Source organism: Neolamprologus multifasciatus, chromosome 11 (assembly GCF_963576455.1).
Source record: "Neolamprologus multifasciatus chromosome 11, fNeoMul1.2, whole genome shotgun sequence".
In the NCBI taxonomy this organism is placed as follows: Eukaryota; Metazoa; Chordata; class Actinopteri; order Cichliformes; family Cichlidae; genus Neolamprologus; species Neolamprologus multifasciatus.
In genome coordinates this window covers 34,958,592-34,983,061 of record NC_140449.1, presented here as the reverse complement: position 1 = coordinate 34,983,061, position 24,470 = coordinate 34,958,592, and the positions used below count along the sequence as shown (strand labels likewise).

At 43.9% G+C, this 24,470-nt stretch overlaps 2 protein-coding genes across 2 annotated transcripts; both read left to right on the top strand.

Moving 5' to 3' along the window:
* Positions 1–219: 219 nt before the first annotated feature.
* LOC146509155 (sialic acid-binding Ig-like lectin 10) lies at positions 220–8,403 on the top strand. The gene is made up of 6 exons (XM_085176390.1): positions 220–380; positions 1,640–2,014; positions 2,100–2,363; positions 4,688–4,772; positions 5,811–5,848; positions 6,084–8,403. Exons 1-6 carry the CDS (start codon positions 329–331, stop codon positions 6,089–6,091), a joined length of 822 nt encoding a protein of 273 aa, XP_085032516.1. The 5' UTR covers positions 220–328; the 3' UTR covers positions 6,092–8,403.
* A 115-nt stretch (positions 8,404–8,518) lies between these two features.
* mtx1a (metaxin 1a) lies at positions 8,519–23,322 on the top strand. Its single transcript, XM_085176382.1, has 8 exons — positions 8,519–8,648; positions 14,154–14,223; positions 14,308–14,387; positions 16,395–16,487; positions 16,570–16,752; positions 19,287–19,363; positions 19,715–19,872; positions 22,697–23,322. Exons 1-8 carry the CDS (start codon positions 8,568–8,570, stop codon positions 22,930–22,932), a joined length of 978 nt encoding a protein of 325 aa, XP_085032508.1. The 5' UTR covers positions 8,519–8,567; the 3' UTR covers positions 22,933–23,322.
* The last annotated feature ends 1,148 nt before the right edge of the window (positions 23,323–24,470 follow it).

The window sequence follows — 24,470 nt, the reverse complement described above, 5'->3', positions numbered from 1 at the left end:
CACTTGTTTTCAATGTTCAGCAGAGATTTCGTGCAAATGATGAAACAGAACTTTGAATAAAACAAGAAACAAAGATTTTTACACAACGTTCTCGTTCTCTTTGTTGCATCTTGCAAATCTAATGAATATGAAACCCTCCTCCTGCAGCTCAGAGTGCTTTGGTCTCTGAGTTTCTGCAAACTGTTTCTATTTTTTAAATGAATCACGTGGTTATCAGGAAGTGACCATAAAAGAAACGACAGATTCACAGAGACAACTCAGTCTTCAGCCTCATTTCATCATCCAGCTCTTCTCTGCTCGCTCCTCAGAGCCACAGCAGAAACTAAGGATGGCAGTTTGGGACAAAAACCTTCTGTGGAGCTTCATGTTCCTGCTGGCAGGTAAGACTGACGTCTTATTTTGATCCTGTTTTAGTGGCGATCAGTGAAAACAGGGTTCAGAGTTTTCCTTTGACTCGCTGCTGCTGCTCTGCATCCGAATCCTGTTTAAAGCCACAAGAGCAGAAACCACGTGTCAGAGATGTGAGTGTGAATGTAGAAGATCAATAAGTGATCGAGCAGCTTCAGAGGTGGATGTGATCATTGTAGCCACCTTAAAGCTGCTGAGGGGAAATAAAAAGGAGAAGTTATTTTATGTAACTTTTTGTTTTCACACAAACATCTTGTAGCAGACTCTTTATTTCTGACTGACGTCGCATAGAAAAACTTTACAGTTACTATTGAAGGTAGCAGGTTTCAATGAATGCAGTCATTGATTTCATTATTGCCACTTATTTATTTTTTATTTGCTCATGGATCTTCTCGTACCTCCTTCCTGAGATCGGTGCTGCTTGTGAACAGTCAGGCAGTTATTTGAGGAAGTTGTTGGGCGGACACTCGAGTTCCTTCGTTCTTCTTTTTTTCCGGCCAGCTTTGCTGTGACGTCTTCCTGCTTATCAGATGTGTTTCTGCCTTCATCTCTACAGTTTGTCTTATTTACTTATTTTGCATTGTATCAAAAACTCTTATTAGAAAATAAGGAACTACTGTTTGTGTACTGGTGTCTAAAACTGGTTTTATGGACTTTAAATTGTGGGTATTTTTGTTTTTCGAAACATCCTGTTTCAGTTTAATCCTTGTTTTCAATAAATTGCATGTTCAAAAAATGTTTTGTTTCACTCTCTTTTCTCCTCGTTTCATGTTGAAGCTCGACCTGGAACCTTGTTAAGATCCAACCATGCAAAACATGATTTTTTTTGCCATTTTTCAAGTGATCTTAAACTTCTGATCTGGACTGTACAAAGCCTCTAATATCACAGTCGCCCTCTAGTGGCTTGCTGCAGTACAGGTGATGAGAAAATATTAAATACACAATTAGTAACTGGTAACTCATCAGTACCTGACTTCTTTTGTTCCTGTCAGTATAACAGCAGACACTACAGTATGGAAGCCCGTTTCCGCCACTAAAAAAAAAAAAAAAAAACATCCATAAAATAAAAAGTATCCATAATTTGAAATTTTGAGAAAAGTAACTCAAAATTTGGAGTTATGTTCATAAAAAAAGTTGTGTTGATAGTTTGTGTGCAACCATAACAACTACCCAGAATACCCTGCCGTGATTCTTTGTTTAATCTGACCAGCTTTGTATATTTCATACTCAGGTGTTGTGGGTCAAACTGTGATCTATCCTTTCACGTCTACCTGTGCTGTCAGAGGATCCACTGTCACCCTCCCCTGCACCTTCACACCTCGGAAGTCTTTCAGTGATGGTCGGAGAGAAGTTCCTCTAAAGATCGTCAGAGTGCGCTGGTGTAGGAACCATCCACTCTGTCAGGGCGGCACTCCATCTGTGTATGACAGTAACTCAGCAAACAACGATCGTCGTTATCAATATCTGGGAGACATGAAGACAAACTGCACTTTACAGATCAGAGATGTTCAGCAGGGAGACCACGCAAGCTTTCGCTTCAGGATGGAAGCTGATCATCCTGAAGGACATTTTGTTAACATGACAGGAGTGACTGTCAGAGTTGATGGTGAGAGAAAAATCTTAATTCTGCAAATAATCATTCATCATTAAGAATTAATAAGTGTGAAGTAATATAAACACTTTGATTTTAGATTCGACCAGAATGAGAATAATCAGCTCCAGTGAAGATAAAAAGTTGAGCAGAGGTGAAACCGTCACACTGCTCTGCGCTTCAGTCTGCACTTTCCACCAACTGGAGGTCACGTGGTTCAAAGATGACCACGCCCTCTCAGACACTGGCCCCTCCCTCCGTCTCAGCCCTCTGACTGCAGAGCATTCTGGGAACTACACCTGTGCTCTGAAGAGCATCACGGAGACTCTCTCTGAGCCGCACAGCCTGCAGGTGGAGACTCGAGGTTTGTTCAGTTTTCCAAAACCTTTTTTAAAATTTTAAAACGTCATCAAACTGAGAACAAACTCTACAGAGATGTGGGAGCGATCTCCGGCCACAATTTCAAACTGAAAAAAGAAGCTTTGAAAAGTTAGAGGATGCTTAAAATTAAATTGTTAAATTTAGCAAAACTGAAACAAAGACGGGTAAAGTGTTTTGATAGGATGAACCTCAAATTTGAATTTGATTCTGTTTTTAGGTTTCAAGTAACTTTAAATGATAAACTTTGCTTTTTGTAAACGATGTTCTAAAAAATGATTACACACATTGGGGAATTATTTAAATACTGACACTTCTTCCACAGAGTCACCTCACAGCTGTGACTTTATGAGCTACGTGGTGTTTGGCAGGAAGGAACCTCAAATACAAACAATAATAATAATAATAATTTTTGCAAAGATTCAAGTTTTGTTTTAACATACCAAAGCATTATGAGCCTCCAAAACTTGAGACTTTTGCAAAACCCTAAAAAATTCACTTTTTCCCCCAAACACAGACTTTCAGACACAAAAGGTGAAACATCTGAAGAAGTCAAATGACTTGAATACAAATGAAAATGTATTTGTTGAGTCCTGCCATGGTTTGTATGTTTCAGCAATGTTAGCCTGTTTTAAACATCACAGGTGGACTCACCTGTGCATCCTCTGTCCTCAGATGATCTAATGAGATCTGCAGCAGAATTAAAAAGCATGGCTACTGGACGGATTCAAGCACAGACAGAGTTCTTTGCACACAAACGAAGACAGTTTGTTTACAATATGGAACACCTCAGTGCGATATATGTACAGTGAGTTGGGAGGGGCTCCAGGGAGAAGGGGGTAATCCACACACACGCTTCCACTTCAGCTCAGTCACCGCTACAGTTCCTCCACGCACACTCACTCCTCTTCAGCCGCAATCGCTCCAAAACGCCACTCACACCGCCACACACACGATAATCTGGTCCAGGAGGGGGATATCTGCATACAGGAAACAGTAGTTAGTACAAGGGATGCACCGATACGATACTGGTATCGGTATCGGGGCCGATACTGTAAAATGTGTGTGTACTTATACTCGTAAAAGTTAACCGATATCATGAACCGATACCAACTTATTTCATTAATCAGAGGGTGGCTTGTCATTTCTGTTGTAGTTTGTTAGATTGGCCACTAGGGGGCCAATTATTATTTTATTTATTATTTATTTTATAATTTTTTATATTTTATTATTTATATAATAATTATTATTTTGTTTGTTTACATTATGGACACTCTGCAATAATTTAAAAGTTTATTTTATTCGCAAACCTAATTTGTATTTATTTGATTCCAAACAGAAGTGTTTATTTATTATTCTGAAAGCTCGAGACAGTGCCAATAGTTCAGTGATATTTTGTAAAATTACAATGTGGAGACTCTGCAATAATTTAACAGAAGTGCTTATTTTTCACTTGAAATTTTTTTGTGGTCATTTTTATTAAGATTTTATTTTTTATCGGCAGAGAATAAAATAAAACCTGTCTTCCAATTCATTGCATTTGTGTGTGTGTGGTAGAAGTATCATTTTTTGTACTCTGTATCGGCAAGTACTCAGATCCAAGTATCGGTATCGTATCAGTTTGAAAAATTTGGTATCGTTGCATCCCTAGTTAGTGAATACACACAGGGAGCTCTTTAAAGAAGCCGAGAACACGAACTCAGGAGACTCGGCGTTCCAGCGGAGAGCTGCTCTGTGCAACTGCCTTAAATAGTAGCAGGGGAATCAGCCAGAACAGCAGCAGGTGGTGACCATCACACAGGTGCGTGGGCCAAGAGCAGGAGCCCGTAACAAGCTCCGCCCAGGCAGAGAAGTGAGGGAGGGGGAAAGACAGAAAACAAAACCTCTCTGTGAGGCAGCCAGAGAGACACAGGGACCATGACACAGTCGCCTCTATTTGTGTCCGAGTGGATGAATTCTTTCATCACTAGTTTTTCAGTTTAGTCAATAAAGTTACAACATGAGAGTAAAACGTTTTTCTTTTTTTTAGCAAAACACCACCTCAACAGCACCCAGTGACATTCTGTGAAAACTAAAGTTAATAGAAACATGATGGGACGCTCAGGTCACTTCACTGACAGCACAAACTCACTCATGATAAATTATATGCAGGATGAAAACTGACTTAAATATTTAAATACATAAAACAGGTTGTTAAGTACATGTTTTAAAGCTATATTTCTATCCGAGCTTTCTCATTTCCAACCCGTAACATACCGACAGTTTGTGACATGAGAACGTGTTGATTTCTACATGTTTCTGTTTTCACAGCTGGTGGTAACTTTCCTCTGATACGTGGTGTGGTGTTTGTTGTCCTGCTGGCTGTGATCGCGCTCGTACTCTTCATCATCGAAAGGTACAAATCAGTCTGAGTTCCTCTTCAGTAGCTGAAGGTGGCTGTGCTGAATCTGAGCTATATTACATTTTAGTGATTTTACTTGTGTTCATGTAAAGTACACGTATGTAACATTACATCACGTGTGTAACAGTAAAGCTTTCTCTGCCAACACTTCCACACAAAGATCTTTCCTGCTGAGGAGACGGACAGCTGAGCTTTGGTTCAGCAGCCTGTGTGAGAGTTAGTTTAAAGCCCACAGCACAGGTGGAGGTCTGATGTCAGGAAACACAGGAATGATCTGAAGTACAGATGTGAAATCAGCCTCGTGTATATATGTGCGTTGACTCGTCTGCCCTGAACCTCCCGCAGCTCCCTCACCTAAACAGAGCATTTCCTGCTGTTTCTTACATGATAAAAACACACGTGGGAAAATATCTCAATTATACGGAGCCCCGCAAGGGACATGGGAGAAAAAAAAAATTAAGACGGACTTTTGCGAGATCTCGCAAACGTTTTGCGAGATCTCGCAAAAGTTTTGCGAGATCTCGCAAAACTTTTGCGAGATCTCGCAAAACTTTTGCAAAACGTTTGCAAAACGTTTGCGAGATCTCGCAAAACTTTTGCGAGATCTCGCAAAACTTTTGCGAGATCTCGCAAAAGGATCTCGCAAAAGTTTTGCGAGATCTCGCAAAAGTCCGTCTTAATTTTTTTTCTCCCATGTCCCCTACGGGGCTCCGTACAATTCCATCGTCACAGCTGTGAAAACAATTTTACATCAAATCATTTTTCATACTCAGATCTTACAAATACACAGTAACACCCAACACACAAGCTTCCAGTTAAGAAAACTTCACTTTCTCAGTTTGTGGGTTTGTTTAACTGCTGATTCTGACTGTTTATTTTTTAAACACATAATGATTTTGTTAAATATGTTCACAGCGTATTATGAATAATTATAATCTTAACCCTAACTTGCATGTTCTTCTTTTTTATCCACATGTTTGTTTTCTTTGTAGTTTTTGATATTTGATTGTAAAATCAGTCATATTGTTACAGGAAGCTGAGAGCAGCAGAGGATCAGAGCGCTGCTGAAGGTGAGTTACTGATGGGAGGAACTGTGTTTACTACACTTTACCCCTTTTATTGAGGATAATGGGATAGATTAAGATATATTTATAATGTGATGACTTGTTAAGTGGGCTAAGTGGGGTGAGATGACGTCTAATGGGAGAAAGAAGAAGAGATCAGTGATTCCTTTACAGAGCAAACTAACAGCCATCTTTCTGTGTTTGTCCTCGTCACTGTTTCCACGTCTGTCTGTGGTTTCAGCTTCCTGATAACGTCTACAGCAGCGTTCAAGAACAACACGACCAACAGGAAACTACAGTCGGCTACACCTGAGTCCAGCTCACACAGGAGAAATAGAATAGAATAGAATAGAATAGAATAGGTCTTTATTGCCATTGTACATGTACAATGAAACGATATGTGGCTGAGTGTGCAAGAGTAAAAAATAAATAAATAAATAGTAAAGACAGCAGGAATTGGGGGTCTTTCCCCACTCTCTTGCTATCAGTGGAAAAAGAGACAAAAGACTCCCCCCCCCCCCCCCCCCCCCCCCCACTCCTCTGTGTGTGGATGCTTCCCTCCAACTTCCTGAGATACCATCTGTTAGCAGTAAGTGTGAGAGACGTGCTAAGGCTACGTCCACACTAGCCCGGATGAATTTGAAAACGTTGTTTTAGTCTGAAAACGCTCTGCGTCCACACCATCGTTTCAGTCGTTTCCACAGAGTTATCACAGAGGCTACGTCCACACGTACCCGGGTATTTTTGAAAACGCCGATTTTTCTATGCGTTTGCACCTTTCGTCCACGTGTAAACAGCTTTTTCGGCCAATGAAAACTGAGATTTTTAAAAACTCAGTTTTTGCATTTACGTGTGGACGAGGAAAACGGAGAAAACGCAGCGTCAAAGGCGTGCGCCACGTTATTGTTTCAGTAAAATGAATTTCGACAATGATGGACTTAGACAAAATACTGTTACTGTTAATTTTGCTCTCTGCATTGTTTAAATGCTTACAAACACACACAGTTACTGTCCCTCCACACAGAGGACTCAGTCCTGCTTTTATCTTTAGAGAAAAAGAAGGAAAAAAAGGAATAAACAGCAAACAGAAGAGATGTTTACAGTCTAGAGGAATATAGACAAAAATACGAGAAAGGCAGCCAATGGAGACACAAGTGTTTGACATCAGTGCAAAGACAGAGTCTGTGTGAGCGTCCTGTGGGGTGAGGGTCCCTCAGACCATGGCTCAGATTGGTGAGGTGGGTGGGCAGGACGGGGTGTGGGGGGAAGGAGCTGTTAGTGAGTCTGGAGGAGTCAAACAGTTGGTGGGCGGGGTTTGAGGGTTCAGCTGTGAGGGCCCTGGTTTACCTGAGACAGGAGGATCTGGCGATGGACTCTGGGGGGACAAAGATGGTTGGACAGATTGAGGCCAGTTGGTGAGGAAGTGTCTGATCCAGGAGCTGGGGGGTCTAAAGGCGTTCCAGTTTGGTGATGAGGCTGTCTGAGATGATGGCGGAGCAGTAGTCACCTGTCACTGTCGACCACAGAACCAAACACAGAGACCAGAGGAGCTGCAGGAAGCTCCAGTCTGACTTTCATGAAGCAGCTTGTTGAGAATTGTGGCCGAACTACTGAAAGCATTTAGAAAACTAAAGATTTGCCTCCAAATAAAAGAAAATATCTTTGTGGACTCTCTCAGCACAGATCGTGTTTATATTAACGTGAATAATTCAGACATGATCGTGTTAGAAATATTAACTGGTGAGAAAGCCTGAGTGTGTTTTTGTGGCCTCACACTCTTTATAAGGGAAATAAGTATTGCATTATTTGTCATTGGTTACTTTGTTGCTGTGTTAAATGTGGTGTTGTGTAATGAAATGAATGAATAATTCCGTTATGGTTTCCTATCTCGAGTTAAGAAGCATCCATATCGACCACCTGACTTCTCATTTTCATCTGCTCCGAGTTCTGATTGAGGAAGATTTAGTTGTGCAACATTTGAGCTTGAGAGTGGAAGCTGCTGGAAAGCAACAACGCCACAGTTTCACCACTCGAGACGCAGCAGAGGAAGTTTCCTTCATCCTGTTGTTTCACACAGCACACGAAGAAAGACGGCAGCTTGTGTTTACAGTGAGAGACTGATTGTTGAACTGTCGATCGGTAAAAAATCAAACGTTTGAACACGTCTACTTTCATTTCTACATCGTAAAATTAATCCAAAATAAAATAAGATGGGATTGTGTCACTAAATTAATGAAATAAAGATTAAAATAAAGGCCAGGGTTGCCAAGGCTGTATCACTTTGACTCATCACTGCTTTAAATAAAGGTTGGTTCTACACTGGATCAGTTGAAAGGTCACTCTGCTCTCCCGTGATTGGCTGCTTTCTGTCAGGTAACTGTTGATGCTCTGGACTTTCTTAAAGGCGGTTCAGGAGTTAAACAGCTGAGTTGTGGACTCGGTCTGAGTGTCCTGCTTCATGTTTTCTAAGAATAAATAAATAACTATTTATCTGACCTCCTGCTGTGATTGGTGAACGCCTGCTGAGTTTTCCAGGGTGCTAACATGACCTCACCCTGAGTTTTGCTAGTGGTGCTGAAGATAAGTACTTGTTCTTCTTTACAGATTACTTCTCTGGATCGAAAAATAAAACATTTTATAAATCCTTTTACTTTGAAATGCGTTTTTACAAAAGACTTCGTTTGATAGCTACTTCCGGTGTGAGAGGTCACCATCCGGGGTGAAGATGGCGGCGCCCGATGAGTTGTTTTGCTGGGAAGGAGACTGGGGTTTGCCGTCGGTCAGTACCGACTGCCTGGTGGTTCTGGTGAGTGTCCGCTCACACCGACACCGGTCCCGGTCCCGGCTTTGTGCCCGGGCGCGTTCACGCTCAGGGGCGCGGGCCGGCTCTGTGCTAACGGCTGCTAATGCTAACGCCTCAGTAAGCGTGCGTTAGCGAGGTTTCATCATAAAACTGTCGGCTGCACGGAGCGTGATCGATTACTCACGTAAACGGTAAAGTGATGGCGCCACAACCAGACTGCAATAAACCGACTTTAGGCGTAAACGGAGTTTTTCTTTCATTTGTCCTCAAAATAATTAAGCTTGATGTCCATGTGGCTCAGCTGGAGGTGAAACGGGTCAGCGGTAACATAATAACAATATTCAACGAGTCTGATTGGCATGGTTCCTCTCGGCTCCTGTAGAGGTGGACGGATCGATCCAAGTATCAATAGTGTCGATACTAAAGCTGGTATTGGTGTCGGCTCGATAGTAGTGCGATAGGATCGATTCTTTGTTTCTATCTGCTAAGTTCAATGTAAGTAGATCTCCTAAATCATAGCACACTGCTCTCTTGTACATCATCTGCCTTTATGAGTTAAAAGTATTGGTATCAGCAGTACTGGCTCTTTATTTACTCGGCATCTACATTTGCAGTATCACACAGCACTAGCTCGCCGTGGAGCTTTGGAAGGTGGGAATGCTCCACGTTCAGTCTGGAGCTTCTGGTTGATGTGCAGGAAAGTCTGACTCCATGGAGGGCTTTGGATTTTGTGTGTTGGGTCTTTTCCTTCTGCGGTGTTTTGAATGACAGCAGGGTCTGTTTCGTGCTGTATGACAGTGAGTTTTAGAGGCGTGATGAGCAGAACAAACTGCAGATCTTTCCATCATTCTGTTTGGAGTTGTGGTGATGTTTATTCATATGTGGGTAACATCACCAGCTCCTCATATCTCACAGTTGCTTCCTTTTTAGATACTAAATCACCATCAGAGGCCAACGTGGCTTTTGTCCCAGGATCGTCTCGCTGTTGCGTGTCCTAGGGAACTTGAGCACAAGGCGTCGCTGCAGCAGTAACAGATATTTTGATATCACATAAAAATTTATTGTGGACGATCTGACACGACACAGCTGTACAAGTCCCTAAATGTACTATTTCTTCAGTCAGCAGAGCAGTGTTGTTACAGGCCTAGCAGGACCTGCTGTGATTTTGCCCCAGTGGGCATGTCTCACCCTCCTGCTTTGGTCCTGAGCCCAGAGAGGGAGGCGAGAGCTGCAGTGCTGTGTGCCATGGTTCCTGCAGTGTGACTGTTTACTCGTCCTCAGTGGACGGGAGGAAGAACTTTTCTTTTCTGCTGTTATCTAATGTATTTTTCCAGATGTAATAATCCATCCATCTGTTTTCTTTGCCTTTAATTAATAATATAATATTAATAAATTAATTCTAAATCTGTCTCTTACCAATAAATAGTCATTGGCCTGTAGTTCCTTATATGACCACCAGATGGCACCAGAGATTATTTTATCGACACGTTCGTCAGACATCAGCCTCAATATTATGTTTCTCAGAATTCAGTTTTACATCAGTTTAGTGGTTCAAATGTGTTTTTAAAAGTGCTTTAAGTCGCTGTGTGTATTAAGCTGCACTTTGCTGCTGGTGTAAGGGCGAGGACAGCTGGTGATGTAACGGGGAAGCACTGGCTGTTTCATGGACTGTGTCCCTGAAAAGTTTTATCATCTGAATTGAGAAACACCCAAAAGTCTCCATAATTCCATCTGGACACGCCTCAGCGCCTCACAAAGGAGGCGCTCAGGAGGAGTCCTGGTCAGAAGCTGGAACCGTCCCCCTCTGAGCTCCTCCCACCTGACCAGCTCCTCACCCTGTGTCCTGATGGTGCAGGCATTCACCAGCAGACGCAAACAGTAACACTGCTGAGCTGAGTCTGAGCAAAAAACTAAACTTATGGACAGTGCAAAAATGTCTACTTGCTTTTTTGTAGACATATTCTCTTTTCTTATGTTTTATAATCAGCAGCAGCAGTGTGTGTGTGCAGCAGTGTGTGTGTGCAGCAGTGTGTGCAGCACTGTGTGTAGCAGTGTGCTGCTGCTGATGCACTTGTCTTAATTTTAAACAGCAGAACTGCGTCATCCACAAAGGCAAAGAAAGCCTGTTCTGTAGGAGCAGAGCTGTGACTTTCTACCGTCCTATAAAAGCAGCTCCCTCATCATTCATTCAGTTCATGCTTAAAAACGGGGGGCTTTAAGTGGAGGCATTAGGTGTAGTTAAAGACTCGTGACCACCCAGAATGCTTTGTGGCTGCAGAGTTTCCATTACTGCCGTGGTCCAGAGACTCTGGTGACAGTGTGGGTACGATGATCCCCGCCTGCAGACCGCGCTGAGGGCCTCAGAGCTCTGCTGAGTGATTAAAGCTGATTGAAACATGTTTGTGTTGGACTGAAATCACACAGCAGAGCAGCAGTGCATGCTGGGTAATGACGGGCTCCTCAGCAGCGGTTGGAAAACACTAATGTGTCACTGCTGCTGTTTTTCCAAACCACCGGAGAAATGTGAATCCACCACTGCACTTTACATTCAGTCAGAGCTTTCTTGGTTTTCTTATTGTGGTCTCAGCAGATAGGAGGCGGAGCTTCAGCTGTCCGCACAGGTGAAGCGAAAGACTTTCAGCACTTCATCGTGACAAATGATGTCTTCCTGTTGGACGGAAGCAGCGCGATGATGTGTGTTTTCTTTTAAGCGTCTCTCAGTCTGAGTTGTTATCTCAGCGTCCAGCTGTGACCCCGGCGCTCGCAGCCTGTTCTTAACCGAGGTCGTGAACAGGACGCATTTATTCAGATTAAGCACATTTATCACCATGAGGATTATATCTTTTATTTGTGATGTCTTTTTACTCACATTCAGCTTTTATCTGTTCATTTGTGAGATGCAGTGTTATGAATCGTTTGGTTTTCCTGGCAGTCGTGAGGAATCGTTCCCTTTGTTTCTACATTTAGCAGAGAAGGACCGACACACTTCTGTTTTCAGCACATCCAGCGCGTCCATCGCGCCTGTAAAGTGAATGTGCAGCCTGTGTTACTGAGATCAGCTCACGCTCTGCCACAGCTGCGTGGAACAAACAGCTCCACTTTCACCATACTCTGACTTCACTGCTGCACATTTATGGGGAAATTCTTCCTCATTTTTTCTGGTTGTAAAAGCAGAACGAGGCTCTCGACTCTGAGCGAAGCTTTTATTCTTTCTTTCCAGAAGAATTGAGTCACCTCCAGCTTTTACTGTAAGAGCAGTCGGTCCCAATCCCCCGCTGTTCATTACTAATTATCCTCTGACCGTTACAGTAGTTTATTTTAAATTGCAGGCAATTGACAAAAGACAGAAAACATAAAAAAACATTGTGTGATTTTGGTTATTTTCAATCATAACTGCATATTTTTGAGGCAAAACACTCAGGAAAACATGAAGTTCTATGAACACAAATACACTAATAATGATCACCAATATACTCGGGGAAATATTGATCGTCTTATTGATCCGTTTCTTGTATCCAGCATGCCACATTCAACTTCATTACGCTCTAGGGCTGCCACGATTAGTTGACTAGTCACGATTACGTCGACTATCAAAATCGTCGACGACTGATTTAATAGTCGACGCGTCGTTTGAAGCTTTGTAAGATCACAAAAGACGCAGGAATAAGTAGTAGGATTTAAGAGTGTAATAACGGACTGAAACAGAAGATGGCAGCACTGCATGTACAAGGATGCCAGCTGCCGTTAAACCCGAAGAAGAAGAAGCTGTGTCCAAGAATTCATAGCGCAGCCCAGCTCAGTTTCCAACAATGGCGGCAGCTAGTTAGTTTTAATATTACTCTTATTATTCTTTCTGGGTCACAAAATAAACGTTTAACATATTTTCAGGCGAGAATGTAGCTGTGTAAACCTCAAATATCTGCTCAGTTTATCAAGACACCACATATTTTCAAAAGCGCTCCGACGTTTTCGGAGACGTCTGTTAGCCACTAGCTCGATAGCTAGCCGGGGGCTAGGCTAACTAGAGCCGTGAGAACACCGGACTCCCGGCTAATCGTTTTCAAACCCACCGCCTTCTTTTGCTACTCAGGTTAAACATGATATATAAGTCACTTAGATAACTTAAAAATTTTATTGTTTGGCTCTTTTTAGTATTTTATTTGTTCCTGAGTAAATCGGTTTGGCTGAGATTAAAGTTATAGTTTTTACACAGCTGAATAAACTTCAAGCAGACAGCTGATTATCAGAAGTGTGAGATGCTCGAGAATTTACTCCGGTGTCCTGTTATATTTTAGATAGCAAGGAGTTTATTAAACTTCACCAAAACAATCTGCAGATTTCATTAAAAGTTAATAAACTATCATCTTGTCTTTATTTTTAGTTAGCACATACCTTAAACACTTCAAGCTGTAAGCTAATGATAGTTATATAAGAGCAGATGCTTCTGGTGCAATAAGCTGTAGTTTTATGTCCAATGGATGATGATCTGATTAGTTGACTAATCGCAAAAATAATCGGTGACTAGTCAACTATCAAAATAATCGTTTGTGGCAGCCCTATTACGCTCCTCTTGTTTTTCACAGCTTCCCAACTTTTTATAAACCTTTTAAAATTATTCATATTCAGGGAATCCAGCTTCCAAGTTTGGCCACGCCCACCTTTAGAGGAATGTGTGGGCATAGTAATTCAAAAAATCTTAAAAGTGAACTTCGTGTGAGCGGGACCTCGTTATAAAGTTGTTATTGTTTCTGTCTGGCAGAAATAATTGGGTCAGTGATTTTCTGACTGAAGAGAGGAACAGAGAGGCTTCAGGAAGCTTTCAGGTGTTTGTCTTACAGCAGCTCTTTGAGCCTCGGATCAGCAGGTCTCCGGATAATGAGCGTCCTTGTCCTCGGTGACTGACGGTTCTCTCAGTCTGCAGCTTTGTTTTCAGAGGTTTTCTGGTCCGAACTCTGGAAAGTCTGATCTGATCGTAACATCGGGGCTGTAGTTTCTGCTGAACGAGTCCTTGAACTCGTCTGAGTTTCCCGTGAAGACATCATGTCAGTGTGGTCTGAGTGGGTTTGCTCAGGCTGCCTGCTTGGCTCCACACATGGAAACGTTGCTCAGTCCAACACTGCGGTTCAGACTGAAATGTCTCAACAACCGTCGGATGGATTGTGATGAAATCCGGTCCCGACGGTCTGTTTCCTGGATGCTTTTCTTCTGAAAGGTCGACTAGCAGGTCAGAGCTCCCACAGGCACAAAGAAGGAAGCAAAACTAAACACCAGGATAAACAATATATGACATTTGTTTATAGTGTGGAGCGTAAAATGCAGATTCTGGACTCCTGAAAGTTCACTTTCATTCATCTGGGGTTATTTTTGCCATGGTCACAGGGGGTCGTCCTTTGTTGCGGGCCTTTACAATACAGAGCAGTTGTTGTTGTGAGTCGGTGCTGTATAAAAAAAAAGAAGTTTGAATTGTGTTTCTCATGTGTTGTCGTGTTTTCTTCTCTTTTGTTTCAGGCCTACGCCCAGTTCGCTGGAGCTCCTCTCAAACTTCGAAAGATCTCCAACCCCTGGAGGAGTCCCAGCGGTGAGGCGGCTCCGCACAGACACACAAAGAAGAAACTCTGACTTGTTGAAAGCGCTTATTGATTTTTGTTTTCCCTGTCTTCAGGTTCTCTTCCTGCTCTGAGGACCAATCAGAAAGAAACTCTGTCCCGACCCTCTGACATCATCATCCACCTCAGAAAACAGGTAAAACCTGGTTCTCAGGGTTACGGTCCGACAGAAGAAACAAACGTCTTTAACATTCAAATGTTCTGTTGGATATTCTGGAATAAAATCATCACGCTCAGGATTGATGGAAAACAAAAGCAGAGCTGCGAGGAATAAAATCTGATATCCACTTGTTATTTCTGCAGTCAAAACTTTTCCCTTTGCTGTGTGTGTCTGTGTGTGTGTGTGTGTGTGTGTGCACGCGTCGGTTGGAAAAACTCATTAAACAACAGGAAGCTGCAGCCAGAGACACATTCCAGCTGATGATTCTGTTAAACCTCAGCAGGAGAAAGAAGGTAGAAAGAAATTAGAGCAGCGCTGCGAGGTGGACCTCCATCTTTATACAGTGTGGATGGAGAAGGAGCTTTAATAATAGCATTTTTCAAGGCACTCAAAGCGCTGTACAATGCCACTATTCATTCACTCTCACACACTGGTGGAGGCGACTGAGACTGTCCAAGCCGGGGCTCGAACCGGCGACCTTCTGATTACAAGACGAACACACAACTCTTGAGCCACGACCAAACACCGACCTGGACACGTTATCATAAATATTTCACAGTCGTGCACGTGACGAGTGGTGTGCATGACTCAGACTTGTTCAGCCTGCAGGGGTTTGATATGTTTTCTGATCACATGTTGTCATGATTGTCAGTGTGGGCGTGTCTCTGCACCTGCTCGCTGGAATAAAATGAGCTAAAACTGCTGTCGAGCTTCCAGGTTTGCTTCAGCGTCGTGCGGCCTGCTGTCAAAGCAGCATCGTGAGCCCAAACTGGAAGCACGTCTTTGACATTTGCTCTTGAATATCTTTGAGGAAGAAACTGTCAAACCCAGTGATAACAGCAGTTTCTGGCCCACACCCCCCTCGCTGAGGAGCTCGGCCTTCGTTCAGCAGCTGGAACACATTACCCAGCATGCTCGGTGCCTTCTCTATGTGGTAGGTTGTTCAGAAACCGCAGCGACAGGAAAGCTGTTGAAGAAGCTCGGAGGAGAACGTCAGCCCTTCAGCTCCTCTCTTTCTTTACAGAACTTGTTGTTTCTAATCTTCTTATGTTGCCGTTTTGCATCTTCTTGTGGTGCTCGTGCCCCTCGGGGCCCCGCTCGTGTACCAGGAGGACCTGTTAAGTGTTCTCTTAATGCCGCGTGCACTCAGCTGTGGATCAGAGCGGCTCATTGAGCGTGAATTCAGCAGCAGCTCCTTCTGGTTTCCCTGCTGCTGCCACTGTATACAGCTGCTTGTGCTAATGAGGAAACATGGAAGCGGTTCAAACCGCAGAGACGGCAGCAGCCTGTAAACCCTCCAACACACACTAAAACAAACACATTCAGCTCCACTCGAGCCGTTCCTGCAGACGACCGAAGCCTCAGAAACTGAACTTGACTCTGAGAGCAGCTGAAACTCTCACATTTTGTTTGCTGTTATTCAAATAAAGCTGCGACTGTGATCCGTTTACAGCTTGTTGTAAAACTGACACATAATGCAAATGAATTATACACCGATATTCCTGCTAACATGGAGCACGCTCCCGTTCCCAGCTCTCATTCCTTCCAACAGCATCTTAACTGCAGTATTGTGCGTGTCCTAAAACCTGCTGCTACCCCAGTCCTTCCAGTACTCCCAGCGACTCGGTAGCTTTTAGAACCACCTTCAGCAGGAATCATCTTCTGCATGGCTTCATCAGTGTCTCACATTGTTGTGGAGCAACTCTTCTTCATGACGTAGCTTCAGTTCATGGAGGTTCAGGGAGGCGGTAGATAATATGGGACAACGAGGACGCTAAGATGTAAATAAATCAGACTGTGCAGCCGGTTCTTGTTTTTTAAAGTCGTTGAACATTCGTGCACGAATCACTGACAAAAACAAATGATAAGTGTTTAGAAACGACTGCAGTGAGCTCCTTTTCCTTTCATTGGAGTATCATTAACCTGCTCCACTCTTTGTTTTATCGACGTTTAATCCTGACGTACTCTTTTTTTTCTTCCCAGAAGTTCAATGCAGACTACGACCTGTCGGCCAAGGAAGGCGCCGACAGCCTGGCCTTCATCTCTCTGATGGAGGAAAAACTCATGCCGGCTCTGGTGAGACGAGTTTCTCTGCTAACGAACCGAGAGTGCGTTTCTCCCGAGCTCGTCCCTGAATCTCTGCATCAATCCTCTGTAGATTTACGCCTTCTGGATCGAGCCGAAGAACTACGTGGACGTGACTCGGCGCTGGTACGCCGAGCACATGCCGTTCCCCCTGAACTTCTTCCTGCCGGGACGAATGCAGCGGCAACAGCTGGAGAAACTGCGACTGCTGCGAGGAGACGAGAGGCTGGAGGCCGGAGAGGAGCTGGAGAAGGAGGTGAGCGCTCAGAGGGGGAGGAGGTCCGAAGTGATCGACCCTCCGTGAATCGGCTCTGATTTACCAGCTTCAGAATAAAACAGCTGATCAAGATCAAGATGATCAAGATGATATACTGTGAAGTCTTTCTTTAATATTTTATAGGCAGTAAATTCATCTTCGATGCACTTCTAACTTGTGCATTTCTTTCTTCCCTTCCTCTGATCTGCCTCGCTCTCTTTTTCCCAACTTCCTTCCTTTCTCAATAAATCCCAGCCTTCTCTTTGTCCTTTAGCGTGTTTATAAAAGAATGAGAATAAAAGTGAGGTCACCGTGTACGTGGAGCGTGCACCAGACCCCCCGCTTTTGTGAAGGAAACACTGACTTTCAGCTGCAGTAACACCAGAACATGCAGAAGCTTCGCGGTTTTCCAGTTCAGGCACAGATATCGTTTCCATGTGTTCGGGCTGCTGAAGCGGTTGGAACGAATCTAGACTGAAAGGAAAACTTTTTGTCAGCGGAGCTTTCTGTTGGAAAAGTGCACATGCAGAACAACCAGTCTGCTTTGGACGAAGGTCAGAGGGCACGCCGCGTTCAGGGGAAGGTAGTTAAAAAGCAATTTGTTCCTGTCAGTGCGGAAACCTTCAGAGTTGACTTTTCAGGAATGAACGATCGCCGAAGTTCGCCTATTTTCCAGGGTTGTTTCCTGTGAGTTTGACTCCCCTTCAGGTCGTAACCAAAATAAAGACGTCACGGTGGATGGTTCATAGAGACGTAGTCTGGCTAGTCAAGCAGAAACCAGTGAGGCTGGAATTTTGAGTATGTACGGAAAGGGGAATAGAGATGCCGGGAAGCAGAGTGAACTAGAGGGAAAAAGTCAGTCATGGAGCCTGAGGGTGATAACATCAGTTGGTCTGATGGTTCATCCAAGAAGAGGATCTGGACAACATCTGAATCACAGTTTGGCACAAAGTGTCCTGTTTGTGATCCCAGGAGAAATATGAAGAAGGAACGGTGGCGTTTCAGGCCTGCGACTGATTTTTAAACCACCGCTTCACGATGATTGTTGTGGGTGTAGACTGAAAGCCTTGAGGGCTTCTCTCTTTGCTTCACACATGCATTCATGCAGACACAAATTAAAATTCGCCTCCACTGCTGAAATCCCACGCATGTGGGCGGTTTCTAGCCACACGAGTAAAACGTGTTTAAGTGGAAGAGCGGTGCCCGTTTTGCCCACTGTGTTCAAGGCGGCAGAGCAGCGCGGCGGCCGTATTTATAATGGATTAAATCAAAGTTTGAGAAAGTCTCATTTTATTGGAAGTTACGCATTACATCGACACATCTGGATGAACCGGCCCTTTAAATGTCCAGAGTACCCGATACAAACGGAAACTCTGGGCCAAAAACATGCCTCAAGTCCAGCAGCATAATATAACATCCAGATAATTCAATTATTAATGTGATGTCACGCTGACTGGTTAAAATGCGAATGTACTGCCGAGTGTTTCCGTCATCTGGAGGGAAACCGTAGAAGAACTGCCTGAAATGTTGCACAGAGTCGACGTTTTTGTGGTCGGGCCTGATAAAGTCTGAGGTGTGTTTGGATGCTCCAGAAAAGTGAGTTCGTCAGACACTTTTCCCTGGAGATTATAAACACGTCACACAAATAAATCCTGATGACTTTGGTGAACATTTGGCTGTTCTTGAGGCTATAACGCTCATGTTTGAGAAGCCCTTTCTAAATGACCCTCCCAAAGACGTTCGGTATAACCTGACCTCAGCAGTCAGTCACAGGAGTTTCTAAGGCATGAAGAAAGGCATTTATGTGCTCTCTTTGGAGGTGTCCAGTGGAGATATTAACAGCTCCCAGTGGTCGTAAAAGGCATCACACCGTGCAGACTTTCAGCACAGAAGTTGGACCTTTGGCCTTGGCCATGTTACTTCCTTGCTTTAGCTTTCACAGTTAAATTTATGGAGGCCCTTGGCTTTTTAATGCTTGGTTTCAATAGCACTAAGTCAGAGGAGCTGGTAGTGGAACAGCTGTGTACACAGTGAGAGGAGGAACAATGAACTGCAGGAAATTTACTCCAGACAAGGAGGACCGAGGTCACGAGCATGACATCCAGCCAGCTCGAGACTCCGTTGTAGCCTTGGCAGAGTTAAGGTTAAAGGTTGAGAGTCGGGGGCAAGTACTGAAGCTTCTCGGATGAAGGTGAAACGTCTTCAAGCAACTTAAAGAAGTCCAGACGCTTTTCTTTCCAAGCTCCTTAGACTACTCGAGACTTTCCATCTTGTGAAGTCTGGTGGGACAAAGGGCCACATATGAACACACCTCTGGGTATCCTAAGGCTTCTCTTCTACCGTCCCAGTACCAGGAACAGAAAAAGCCCAAAAGCTCCAGCACGAGACACCAAAACTGTCCCGGAGTTTTTTTGTTTCCAGCTTTTTAGCAGAACCAGAATTCCTGCACCTTTTACAGATATTGTTGATCTATAAACTGAAGCTTCTGGCTTTGACCCAGTTTTGTCTTTCTGTGTCTGTCTTGTGGTTTTTAGTTGTACCGAGATGCTGCCGAGTGCATGAACCTGCTGTCCCAGCGACTCGGCTCTCACAAATTCTTCTTTGGAGACTCGTAAGTTCATCCACACGTTAACTGAACGTGAAAACACGAACTTGGCTTTTCTCACTTGTGTTACTCTGGGGAAACTTTGAAGATAGTCATGAAGTTAAAAGCTTTTCTAGAGGTGTTTCAGGCACCTCCACCCAGGAGGAGACCCGGGGCCGCTGGAGGGTTCGGGAGAAGGAGGTCAAATATACGTTAGACAATAGATTGATGGGTAGACGCCCTGCGTTCATGCACGTCTGTCCTCCTCATGTACCTTACTGCACTGCAACAATGATGTACACAGTAATTGTCACTGGGAGCTGCAGTGGTGACACCAGATTATTGGCCTTTGACCCTGATAAGCTTTTCTCCCTGCAGGCCTTCCTCTCTCGATGCCTATGTGTTCGGTCACTTGGCGCCCATCCTGAAGTGCAAACTGCCCAATGGGAAACTGCAACAGCATCTGAAGTCTCTCGACAACCTGACCAACTTCTGCACCAACATCCTGCAGCTCTACTTCCCCAAAGACGGCCGAGGTGAGGCACACAACAGTCCGAGAGCAGACTTCTCGAGTCCAGGACGAGGCTGGACGCCGTCCCGCTCACGTCAGGACGTTTTAATCTTCTGACAAATTGTTCGCAGACTTTAAAGTGAAACTCTGAGAGTGAGATGTCTGAAAGCATTAATAAGAGAAGTAACAACAGTTCAAGTTCAAGCCCGTCAGCATTTTTTGCCTCTGAGATGTTTTGGAGTCGTTTATCCGTCTGATGTGACATCGTGTAAACCGTCACTCTAAACAGATTGTCTCATTTTAGTCTGAAACGTGTAAATGTTGTCTGCTGTTTGACTTCTGCCATCACTAATGAGGAACGAAGATGACATCAGGCACACGTTGGGGGAAATGTGGCAGGACACTTAGGGGAAAAAGACCCGGGATGCTTATCGGAGCGCTGTCACAAAGACGATGTTTGTTTATTGGAGCGATTTTTGTTGTTGGTGCCTTTTAGAAAGTTTTGGTTGTGAACTTGACACCATCTGAATCCTCCCAGCTCGCTTTCATTTCAGCACAGAGTATTTCCAGTAGTCAGGGTCTTGTGTGGACCGTTTCCTGCTGTGAGAGCGAACCAGTGGAAAACATCTTAAGTTCCCAATTCAATTCAGATTTAATTATAAAGCACCAGTTCACCACAACAGTCCTGCCTTCTGCTCTAAAGCAAAGAGGCGACAGCATCAACCCACAAATCTGTGACGCAGCACTTTACTACTACTTTACTTTTTTAGTTACAATGTTTCACTTGAAAGAACAATTTTTAAAAGCTCACTCACATGTTCTAAGAGCATGGGGTCAAGGGTCAGGGTGCTTGTCATTGCTGATGGTTCAAACCATAACCGCAAACCCTGTGACGAAGGATCCTGAGAGCTTTTGAATTGTAGCTCGTGTTAATGCAACCTGCAGCGGTTCCTGATGGTCTAAAGCAGCGGTCTCCAACCTTTTTTGCGCCACGGACCGGCCTTTAAGGTGTCGCGGATAAATACAACAAAATAAAACTAGTACCGGAAAAAAGAAGATTTATTCATAACCAAGGTTATTATCGTTAACGAAAACTAACGAAATAACGAAAACTAGAAGTGAAAAAACATTTTCGTTAACGGAAATAAAAATAAAAACAAAAAAAGGAAAACTAACTAAAACTATAATGAGTGTTCCCAAAACTAACTAAAATTAACTGAATTTATAGCAAAAATGTGTTTAGTTTTCGTTGATGTGTGCGTGTCATACAATAGTCAAGGGTGAAAATGAAGTTTAGTTTCCAGATTGTTTTCTTGCTGTGTCTCATTATGCCAGCAGGTGGCAGCACGTTAGTCGAGTCGTCTGTGTCGCTGCTCCGTCCACGCGCAGAATCATGTCAGGAAAAGTCGGGAGAAAGCGCCAGAGTCCAATTTGGGATTACTTTGAATATGACTGTGTTTTGGATAAAGCAAGTGTCTTGTAGTGGAAACAGACAAATTATGAGGGACATTTCTAAAGGGAAAAAATCCCACAAACCTTAAAGTGCACTTGAAAAGCTCACACAAGAAGGCTAACCTAGCTTAGCTTGAGAAGGTAAGGGAGCACACTCAACCCTCATCCCCAGAAAACAGAAGCTAACCCCAGGCAAGGCAGCGTGATGCATCCCGAGACAACAGGACGGGGATATCTACACAACTGTGTGAGTCAATTACCTTCAAAAAGTTTATCAATTCACTTGAACCAAAATTACGAACACCCGGTGCTGCGAGAGTTAATAGTCTCATTGGGGCCAAGATATACATTTTATAGTTGCCTGGTATCAATGGTTGTTCATCTGCCTTTATTTATTTATTTAAAGAACCCATAGGTGGGAATGTGAGTTGTCTGTCTCTGCGTGTTAGCCCTGCGACAGACAGGCGACCTGTCCAGGGTGCAGTATGGTAGCTGGAATAGCAACATACCCAAGGATGAGCAGAATGACTGATATGATGAAACTGGGATTTTGTTACACTTAATTATTGCAAACACGACTAAAACTATAACTGAAACTAATCAAAACTAAACTGAAACTAAGGATTTTCAAAAAAAATAAAAACTAAACTAAACTAGCAAACAATTGGTAAAAACTAATTAAAACTGATATAAAATTGAAAATCTGAAGTCAAAACTAAATAAAAATAAAAACTAATGAAAATTGCAAAACTATTAAAACCCTGTTCATAACACACATGAAAAGACCCAGGAAAACCGAGTAAACGATAAAAACTATAACAAAATAACCGATAAAAACCCTGAAAACTATACATTTCACACCTGAGCCTCAACTCTTGCGGCCCGGTACCAAACGACTCACGGACCGGTACCGGTCCGAGGCCCGGGGGTTGGGGACCGCTGGTCTACACAACTTCAGTAATGTGACATTGACACGTTGTTGTGGTTGACATTTAGTTTATTGCTCCTGGAAACTTTGACGTTAGTGTTTAAACTGGTGCTCGAAGCTGCTGGATGATCACAGCTCAGGACAGAAATGAAGCGCTTCGCCTCTTCGATAGGAAGACGAGAAGCAAAGTTTTCCACAGGAATTCTCGTTTCCAACTGCTGCAGTGATTTCCTTATGTGTCCTGTGGGAATCTCTGCATTGATACGACAGCAGACCCGTCCGCACACTCGTATTTCCACCCCAACCGAGGCAGAAAGTCAGAATGTGCACGGTGAGCCAAAATGGCGCCAAAGTGCACCAGCAGCTGTGATGTAGTGTTTCACGCTGCGGTTAGCGACGCCACCGTGAGCGAGTAGAAACACAGTAGAAACACGGCTGACATTCTCCCCGTTGTTGTTTTTTGGTTCAGAGAGCTTCAGTCAGAAGACTTCCCTCCACCCTGAAGGCGGAGACTTCGACCACGTTCCCAACAAGCGGAGGAAGCAGTTCCTGTCTGCTCTGGTGGCTCTGGGCGCCATGCTGAGCTACGCCCTCCTGACAGGCATGGTGTCAATCCAGCACGCCCATCACGAGGCGCTGGAGGAGCCGCCGGACCTGCAGGACATCGGCTCCCATCACGACCACGAGGACGAAGGAGACGGCTGAGGACGACGGGCAGAGGCCGCCGTGGGACAGCAGTGAAAATGTTCATGATAAGATCCAGGTGCAGTTAGACAACGTTTGGGTCCATCTGACCAAACAGGAAGTCAGTGTGAAGTTTATCAAATCAAAAATAATTTATCGACACAAACGAGCCTCTGTGGACAGGAAGTGGAGTTTGGCGCTGGTGTATGTACAGAAATGAATTAAAGGAAAAGTGGAGTCACATGGTTTTGTTTAGTTTTCATATGTTCTGTTTTATTTTTAATGTGAAGCAAAAGGAGAAGAAATGTTGACAGCGTTCACTACTGATGCATCTTTGTTCTGAACATGTTTCAGCGTAATTCTCATGTGACGACAACAAAACAGAATAAAGCTTTAAATGACGGCTCCGTACTCGTGGACGATTCAAACATTTCATTTGTTGTTTTGTGGCTTAAATGATTTTTTCTCCATATAATCAAAGTCACCAGCAGCTGTCGTCACTTCATCTGTGGAAGTTATCAGCGAATGACAGAGGGGAGGTGCACAGAAGCAGAAGAGCGCCTAAACCAGCAAATATAACAACATTGTTACCAGTTCTTATTCATGCTGGAATTCTACTGACTTTCAAACTGGAGTTTCATTGATTTTGGTCCAAATGACCACATTTCCAGCGTGGTTCCAGTCACCGACTACTACCTTTTCTTCTGGTTGCTCGCTGTAGGGGGCGCCACAGCAGATCATCTGCCTCCATCTCCTCCTATCCCAGCATCCTCCTCTGTCATGCCTCTGCCTGTCCTCCTTCATCCATGCACGCGCTCATTTCTAACCCCGTCCATCCCGCTCATGAACATCTGGATATCTTCAATTCGGCCTCCGGCGTCTCCAAACGATACATCACAGCAGGTCTTGCCTCCATCTTTAAACTTTCACACTTCCTGCTATCCTGTCACAATAAACGGCGCCCGTCTCCACCCACTCCTCTTCACCTCTCTTGTGTGCTGTCTGTTGCTTTGGAGCCCAAGTATTTAAACTCTCCTTCCGTGTTCACCTTTCCACCTGCTTCTGTCTCATTCACACACACGGATTCGTTCCCAAATCCGACCCCGAGCTTCACCGTCGTGGTTCCATGACAGCACGGTGACTCTTCCGCTCATTTCCGTGACCTCTGATGGAGTTTGTTATCTCCAACAGCAATTTAAGGTCTTATTTAGTACAACGTGATGTTTATTTGATCAAGTATGCTGTTCAAATCTTCTGAGCCAATCAGAATAAAGTTTCCAGACAGGTTGAAGCTGGGGGAGCTGAGTCACAGTCCGCTGTAAGATAAATAAGGATTATTGTTTGAGCTGTTAATCATGCTAAGCCACTCTCCTAGTTTAGGAATGAAAACATGTTGCTGAAAATGAGAAGTAAGAATCATCTGGACTCTGAAACGAGAGGTCACGAGAGGTGATTTCACCGTAAACTGGACAATGAAACAACAGCAGACAACATCCACATGTCAGGATAATAGAAATGAATGTTTTTGACCCACCCCTCCACCCGAGACTCCACCCCTC

Excerpts from the sequence above, each read along its gene's own strand:
- mtx1a (XM_085176382.1), top strand. The coding sequence starts at position 8,568 with ATGGCGGCGCCCGATGAGTTGTTTTGCTGGGAAGGAGACTGGGGTTTG. Across the intron at positions 14,388-16,394 it reads TCATCCACCTCAGAAAACAG|AAGTTCAATGCAGACTACGA; the intron begins GTAAAACCTGGT and ends TTTTCTTCCCAG. Across the intron at positions 16,753-19,286 it reads GAGAGGAGCTGGAGAAGGAG|TTGTACCGAGATGCTGCCGA; the intron begins GTGAGCGCTCAG and ends TGTGGTTTTTAG.
- LOC146509155 (XM_085176390.1), top strand. The coding sequence starts at position 329 with ATGGCAGTTTGGGACAAAAACCTTCTGTGGAGCTTCATGTTCCTGCTG. Across the intron at positions 2,015-2,099 it reads AGTGACTGTCAGAGTTGATG|ATTCGACCAGAATGAGAATA; the intron begins GTGAGAGAAAAA and ends CTTTGATTTTAG. Across the intron at positions 2,364-4,687 it reads CCTGCAGGTGGAGACTCGAG|CTGGTGGTAACTTTCCTCTG; the intron begins GTTTGTTCAGTT and ends CTGTTTTCACAG.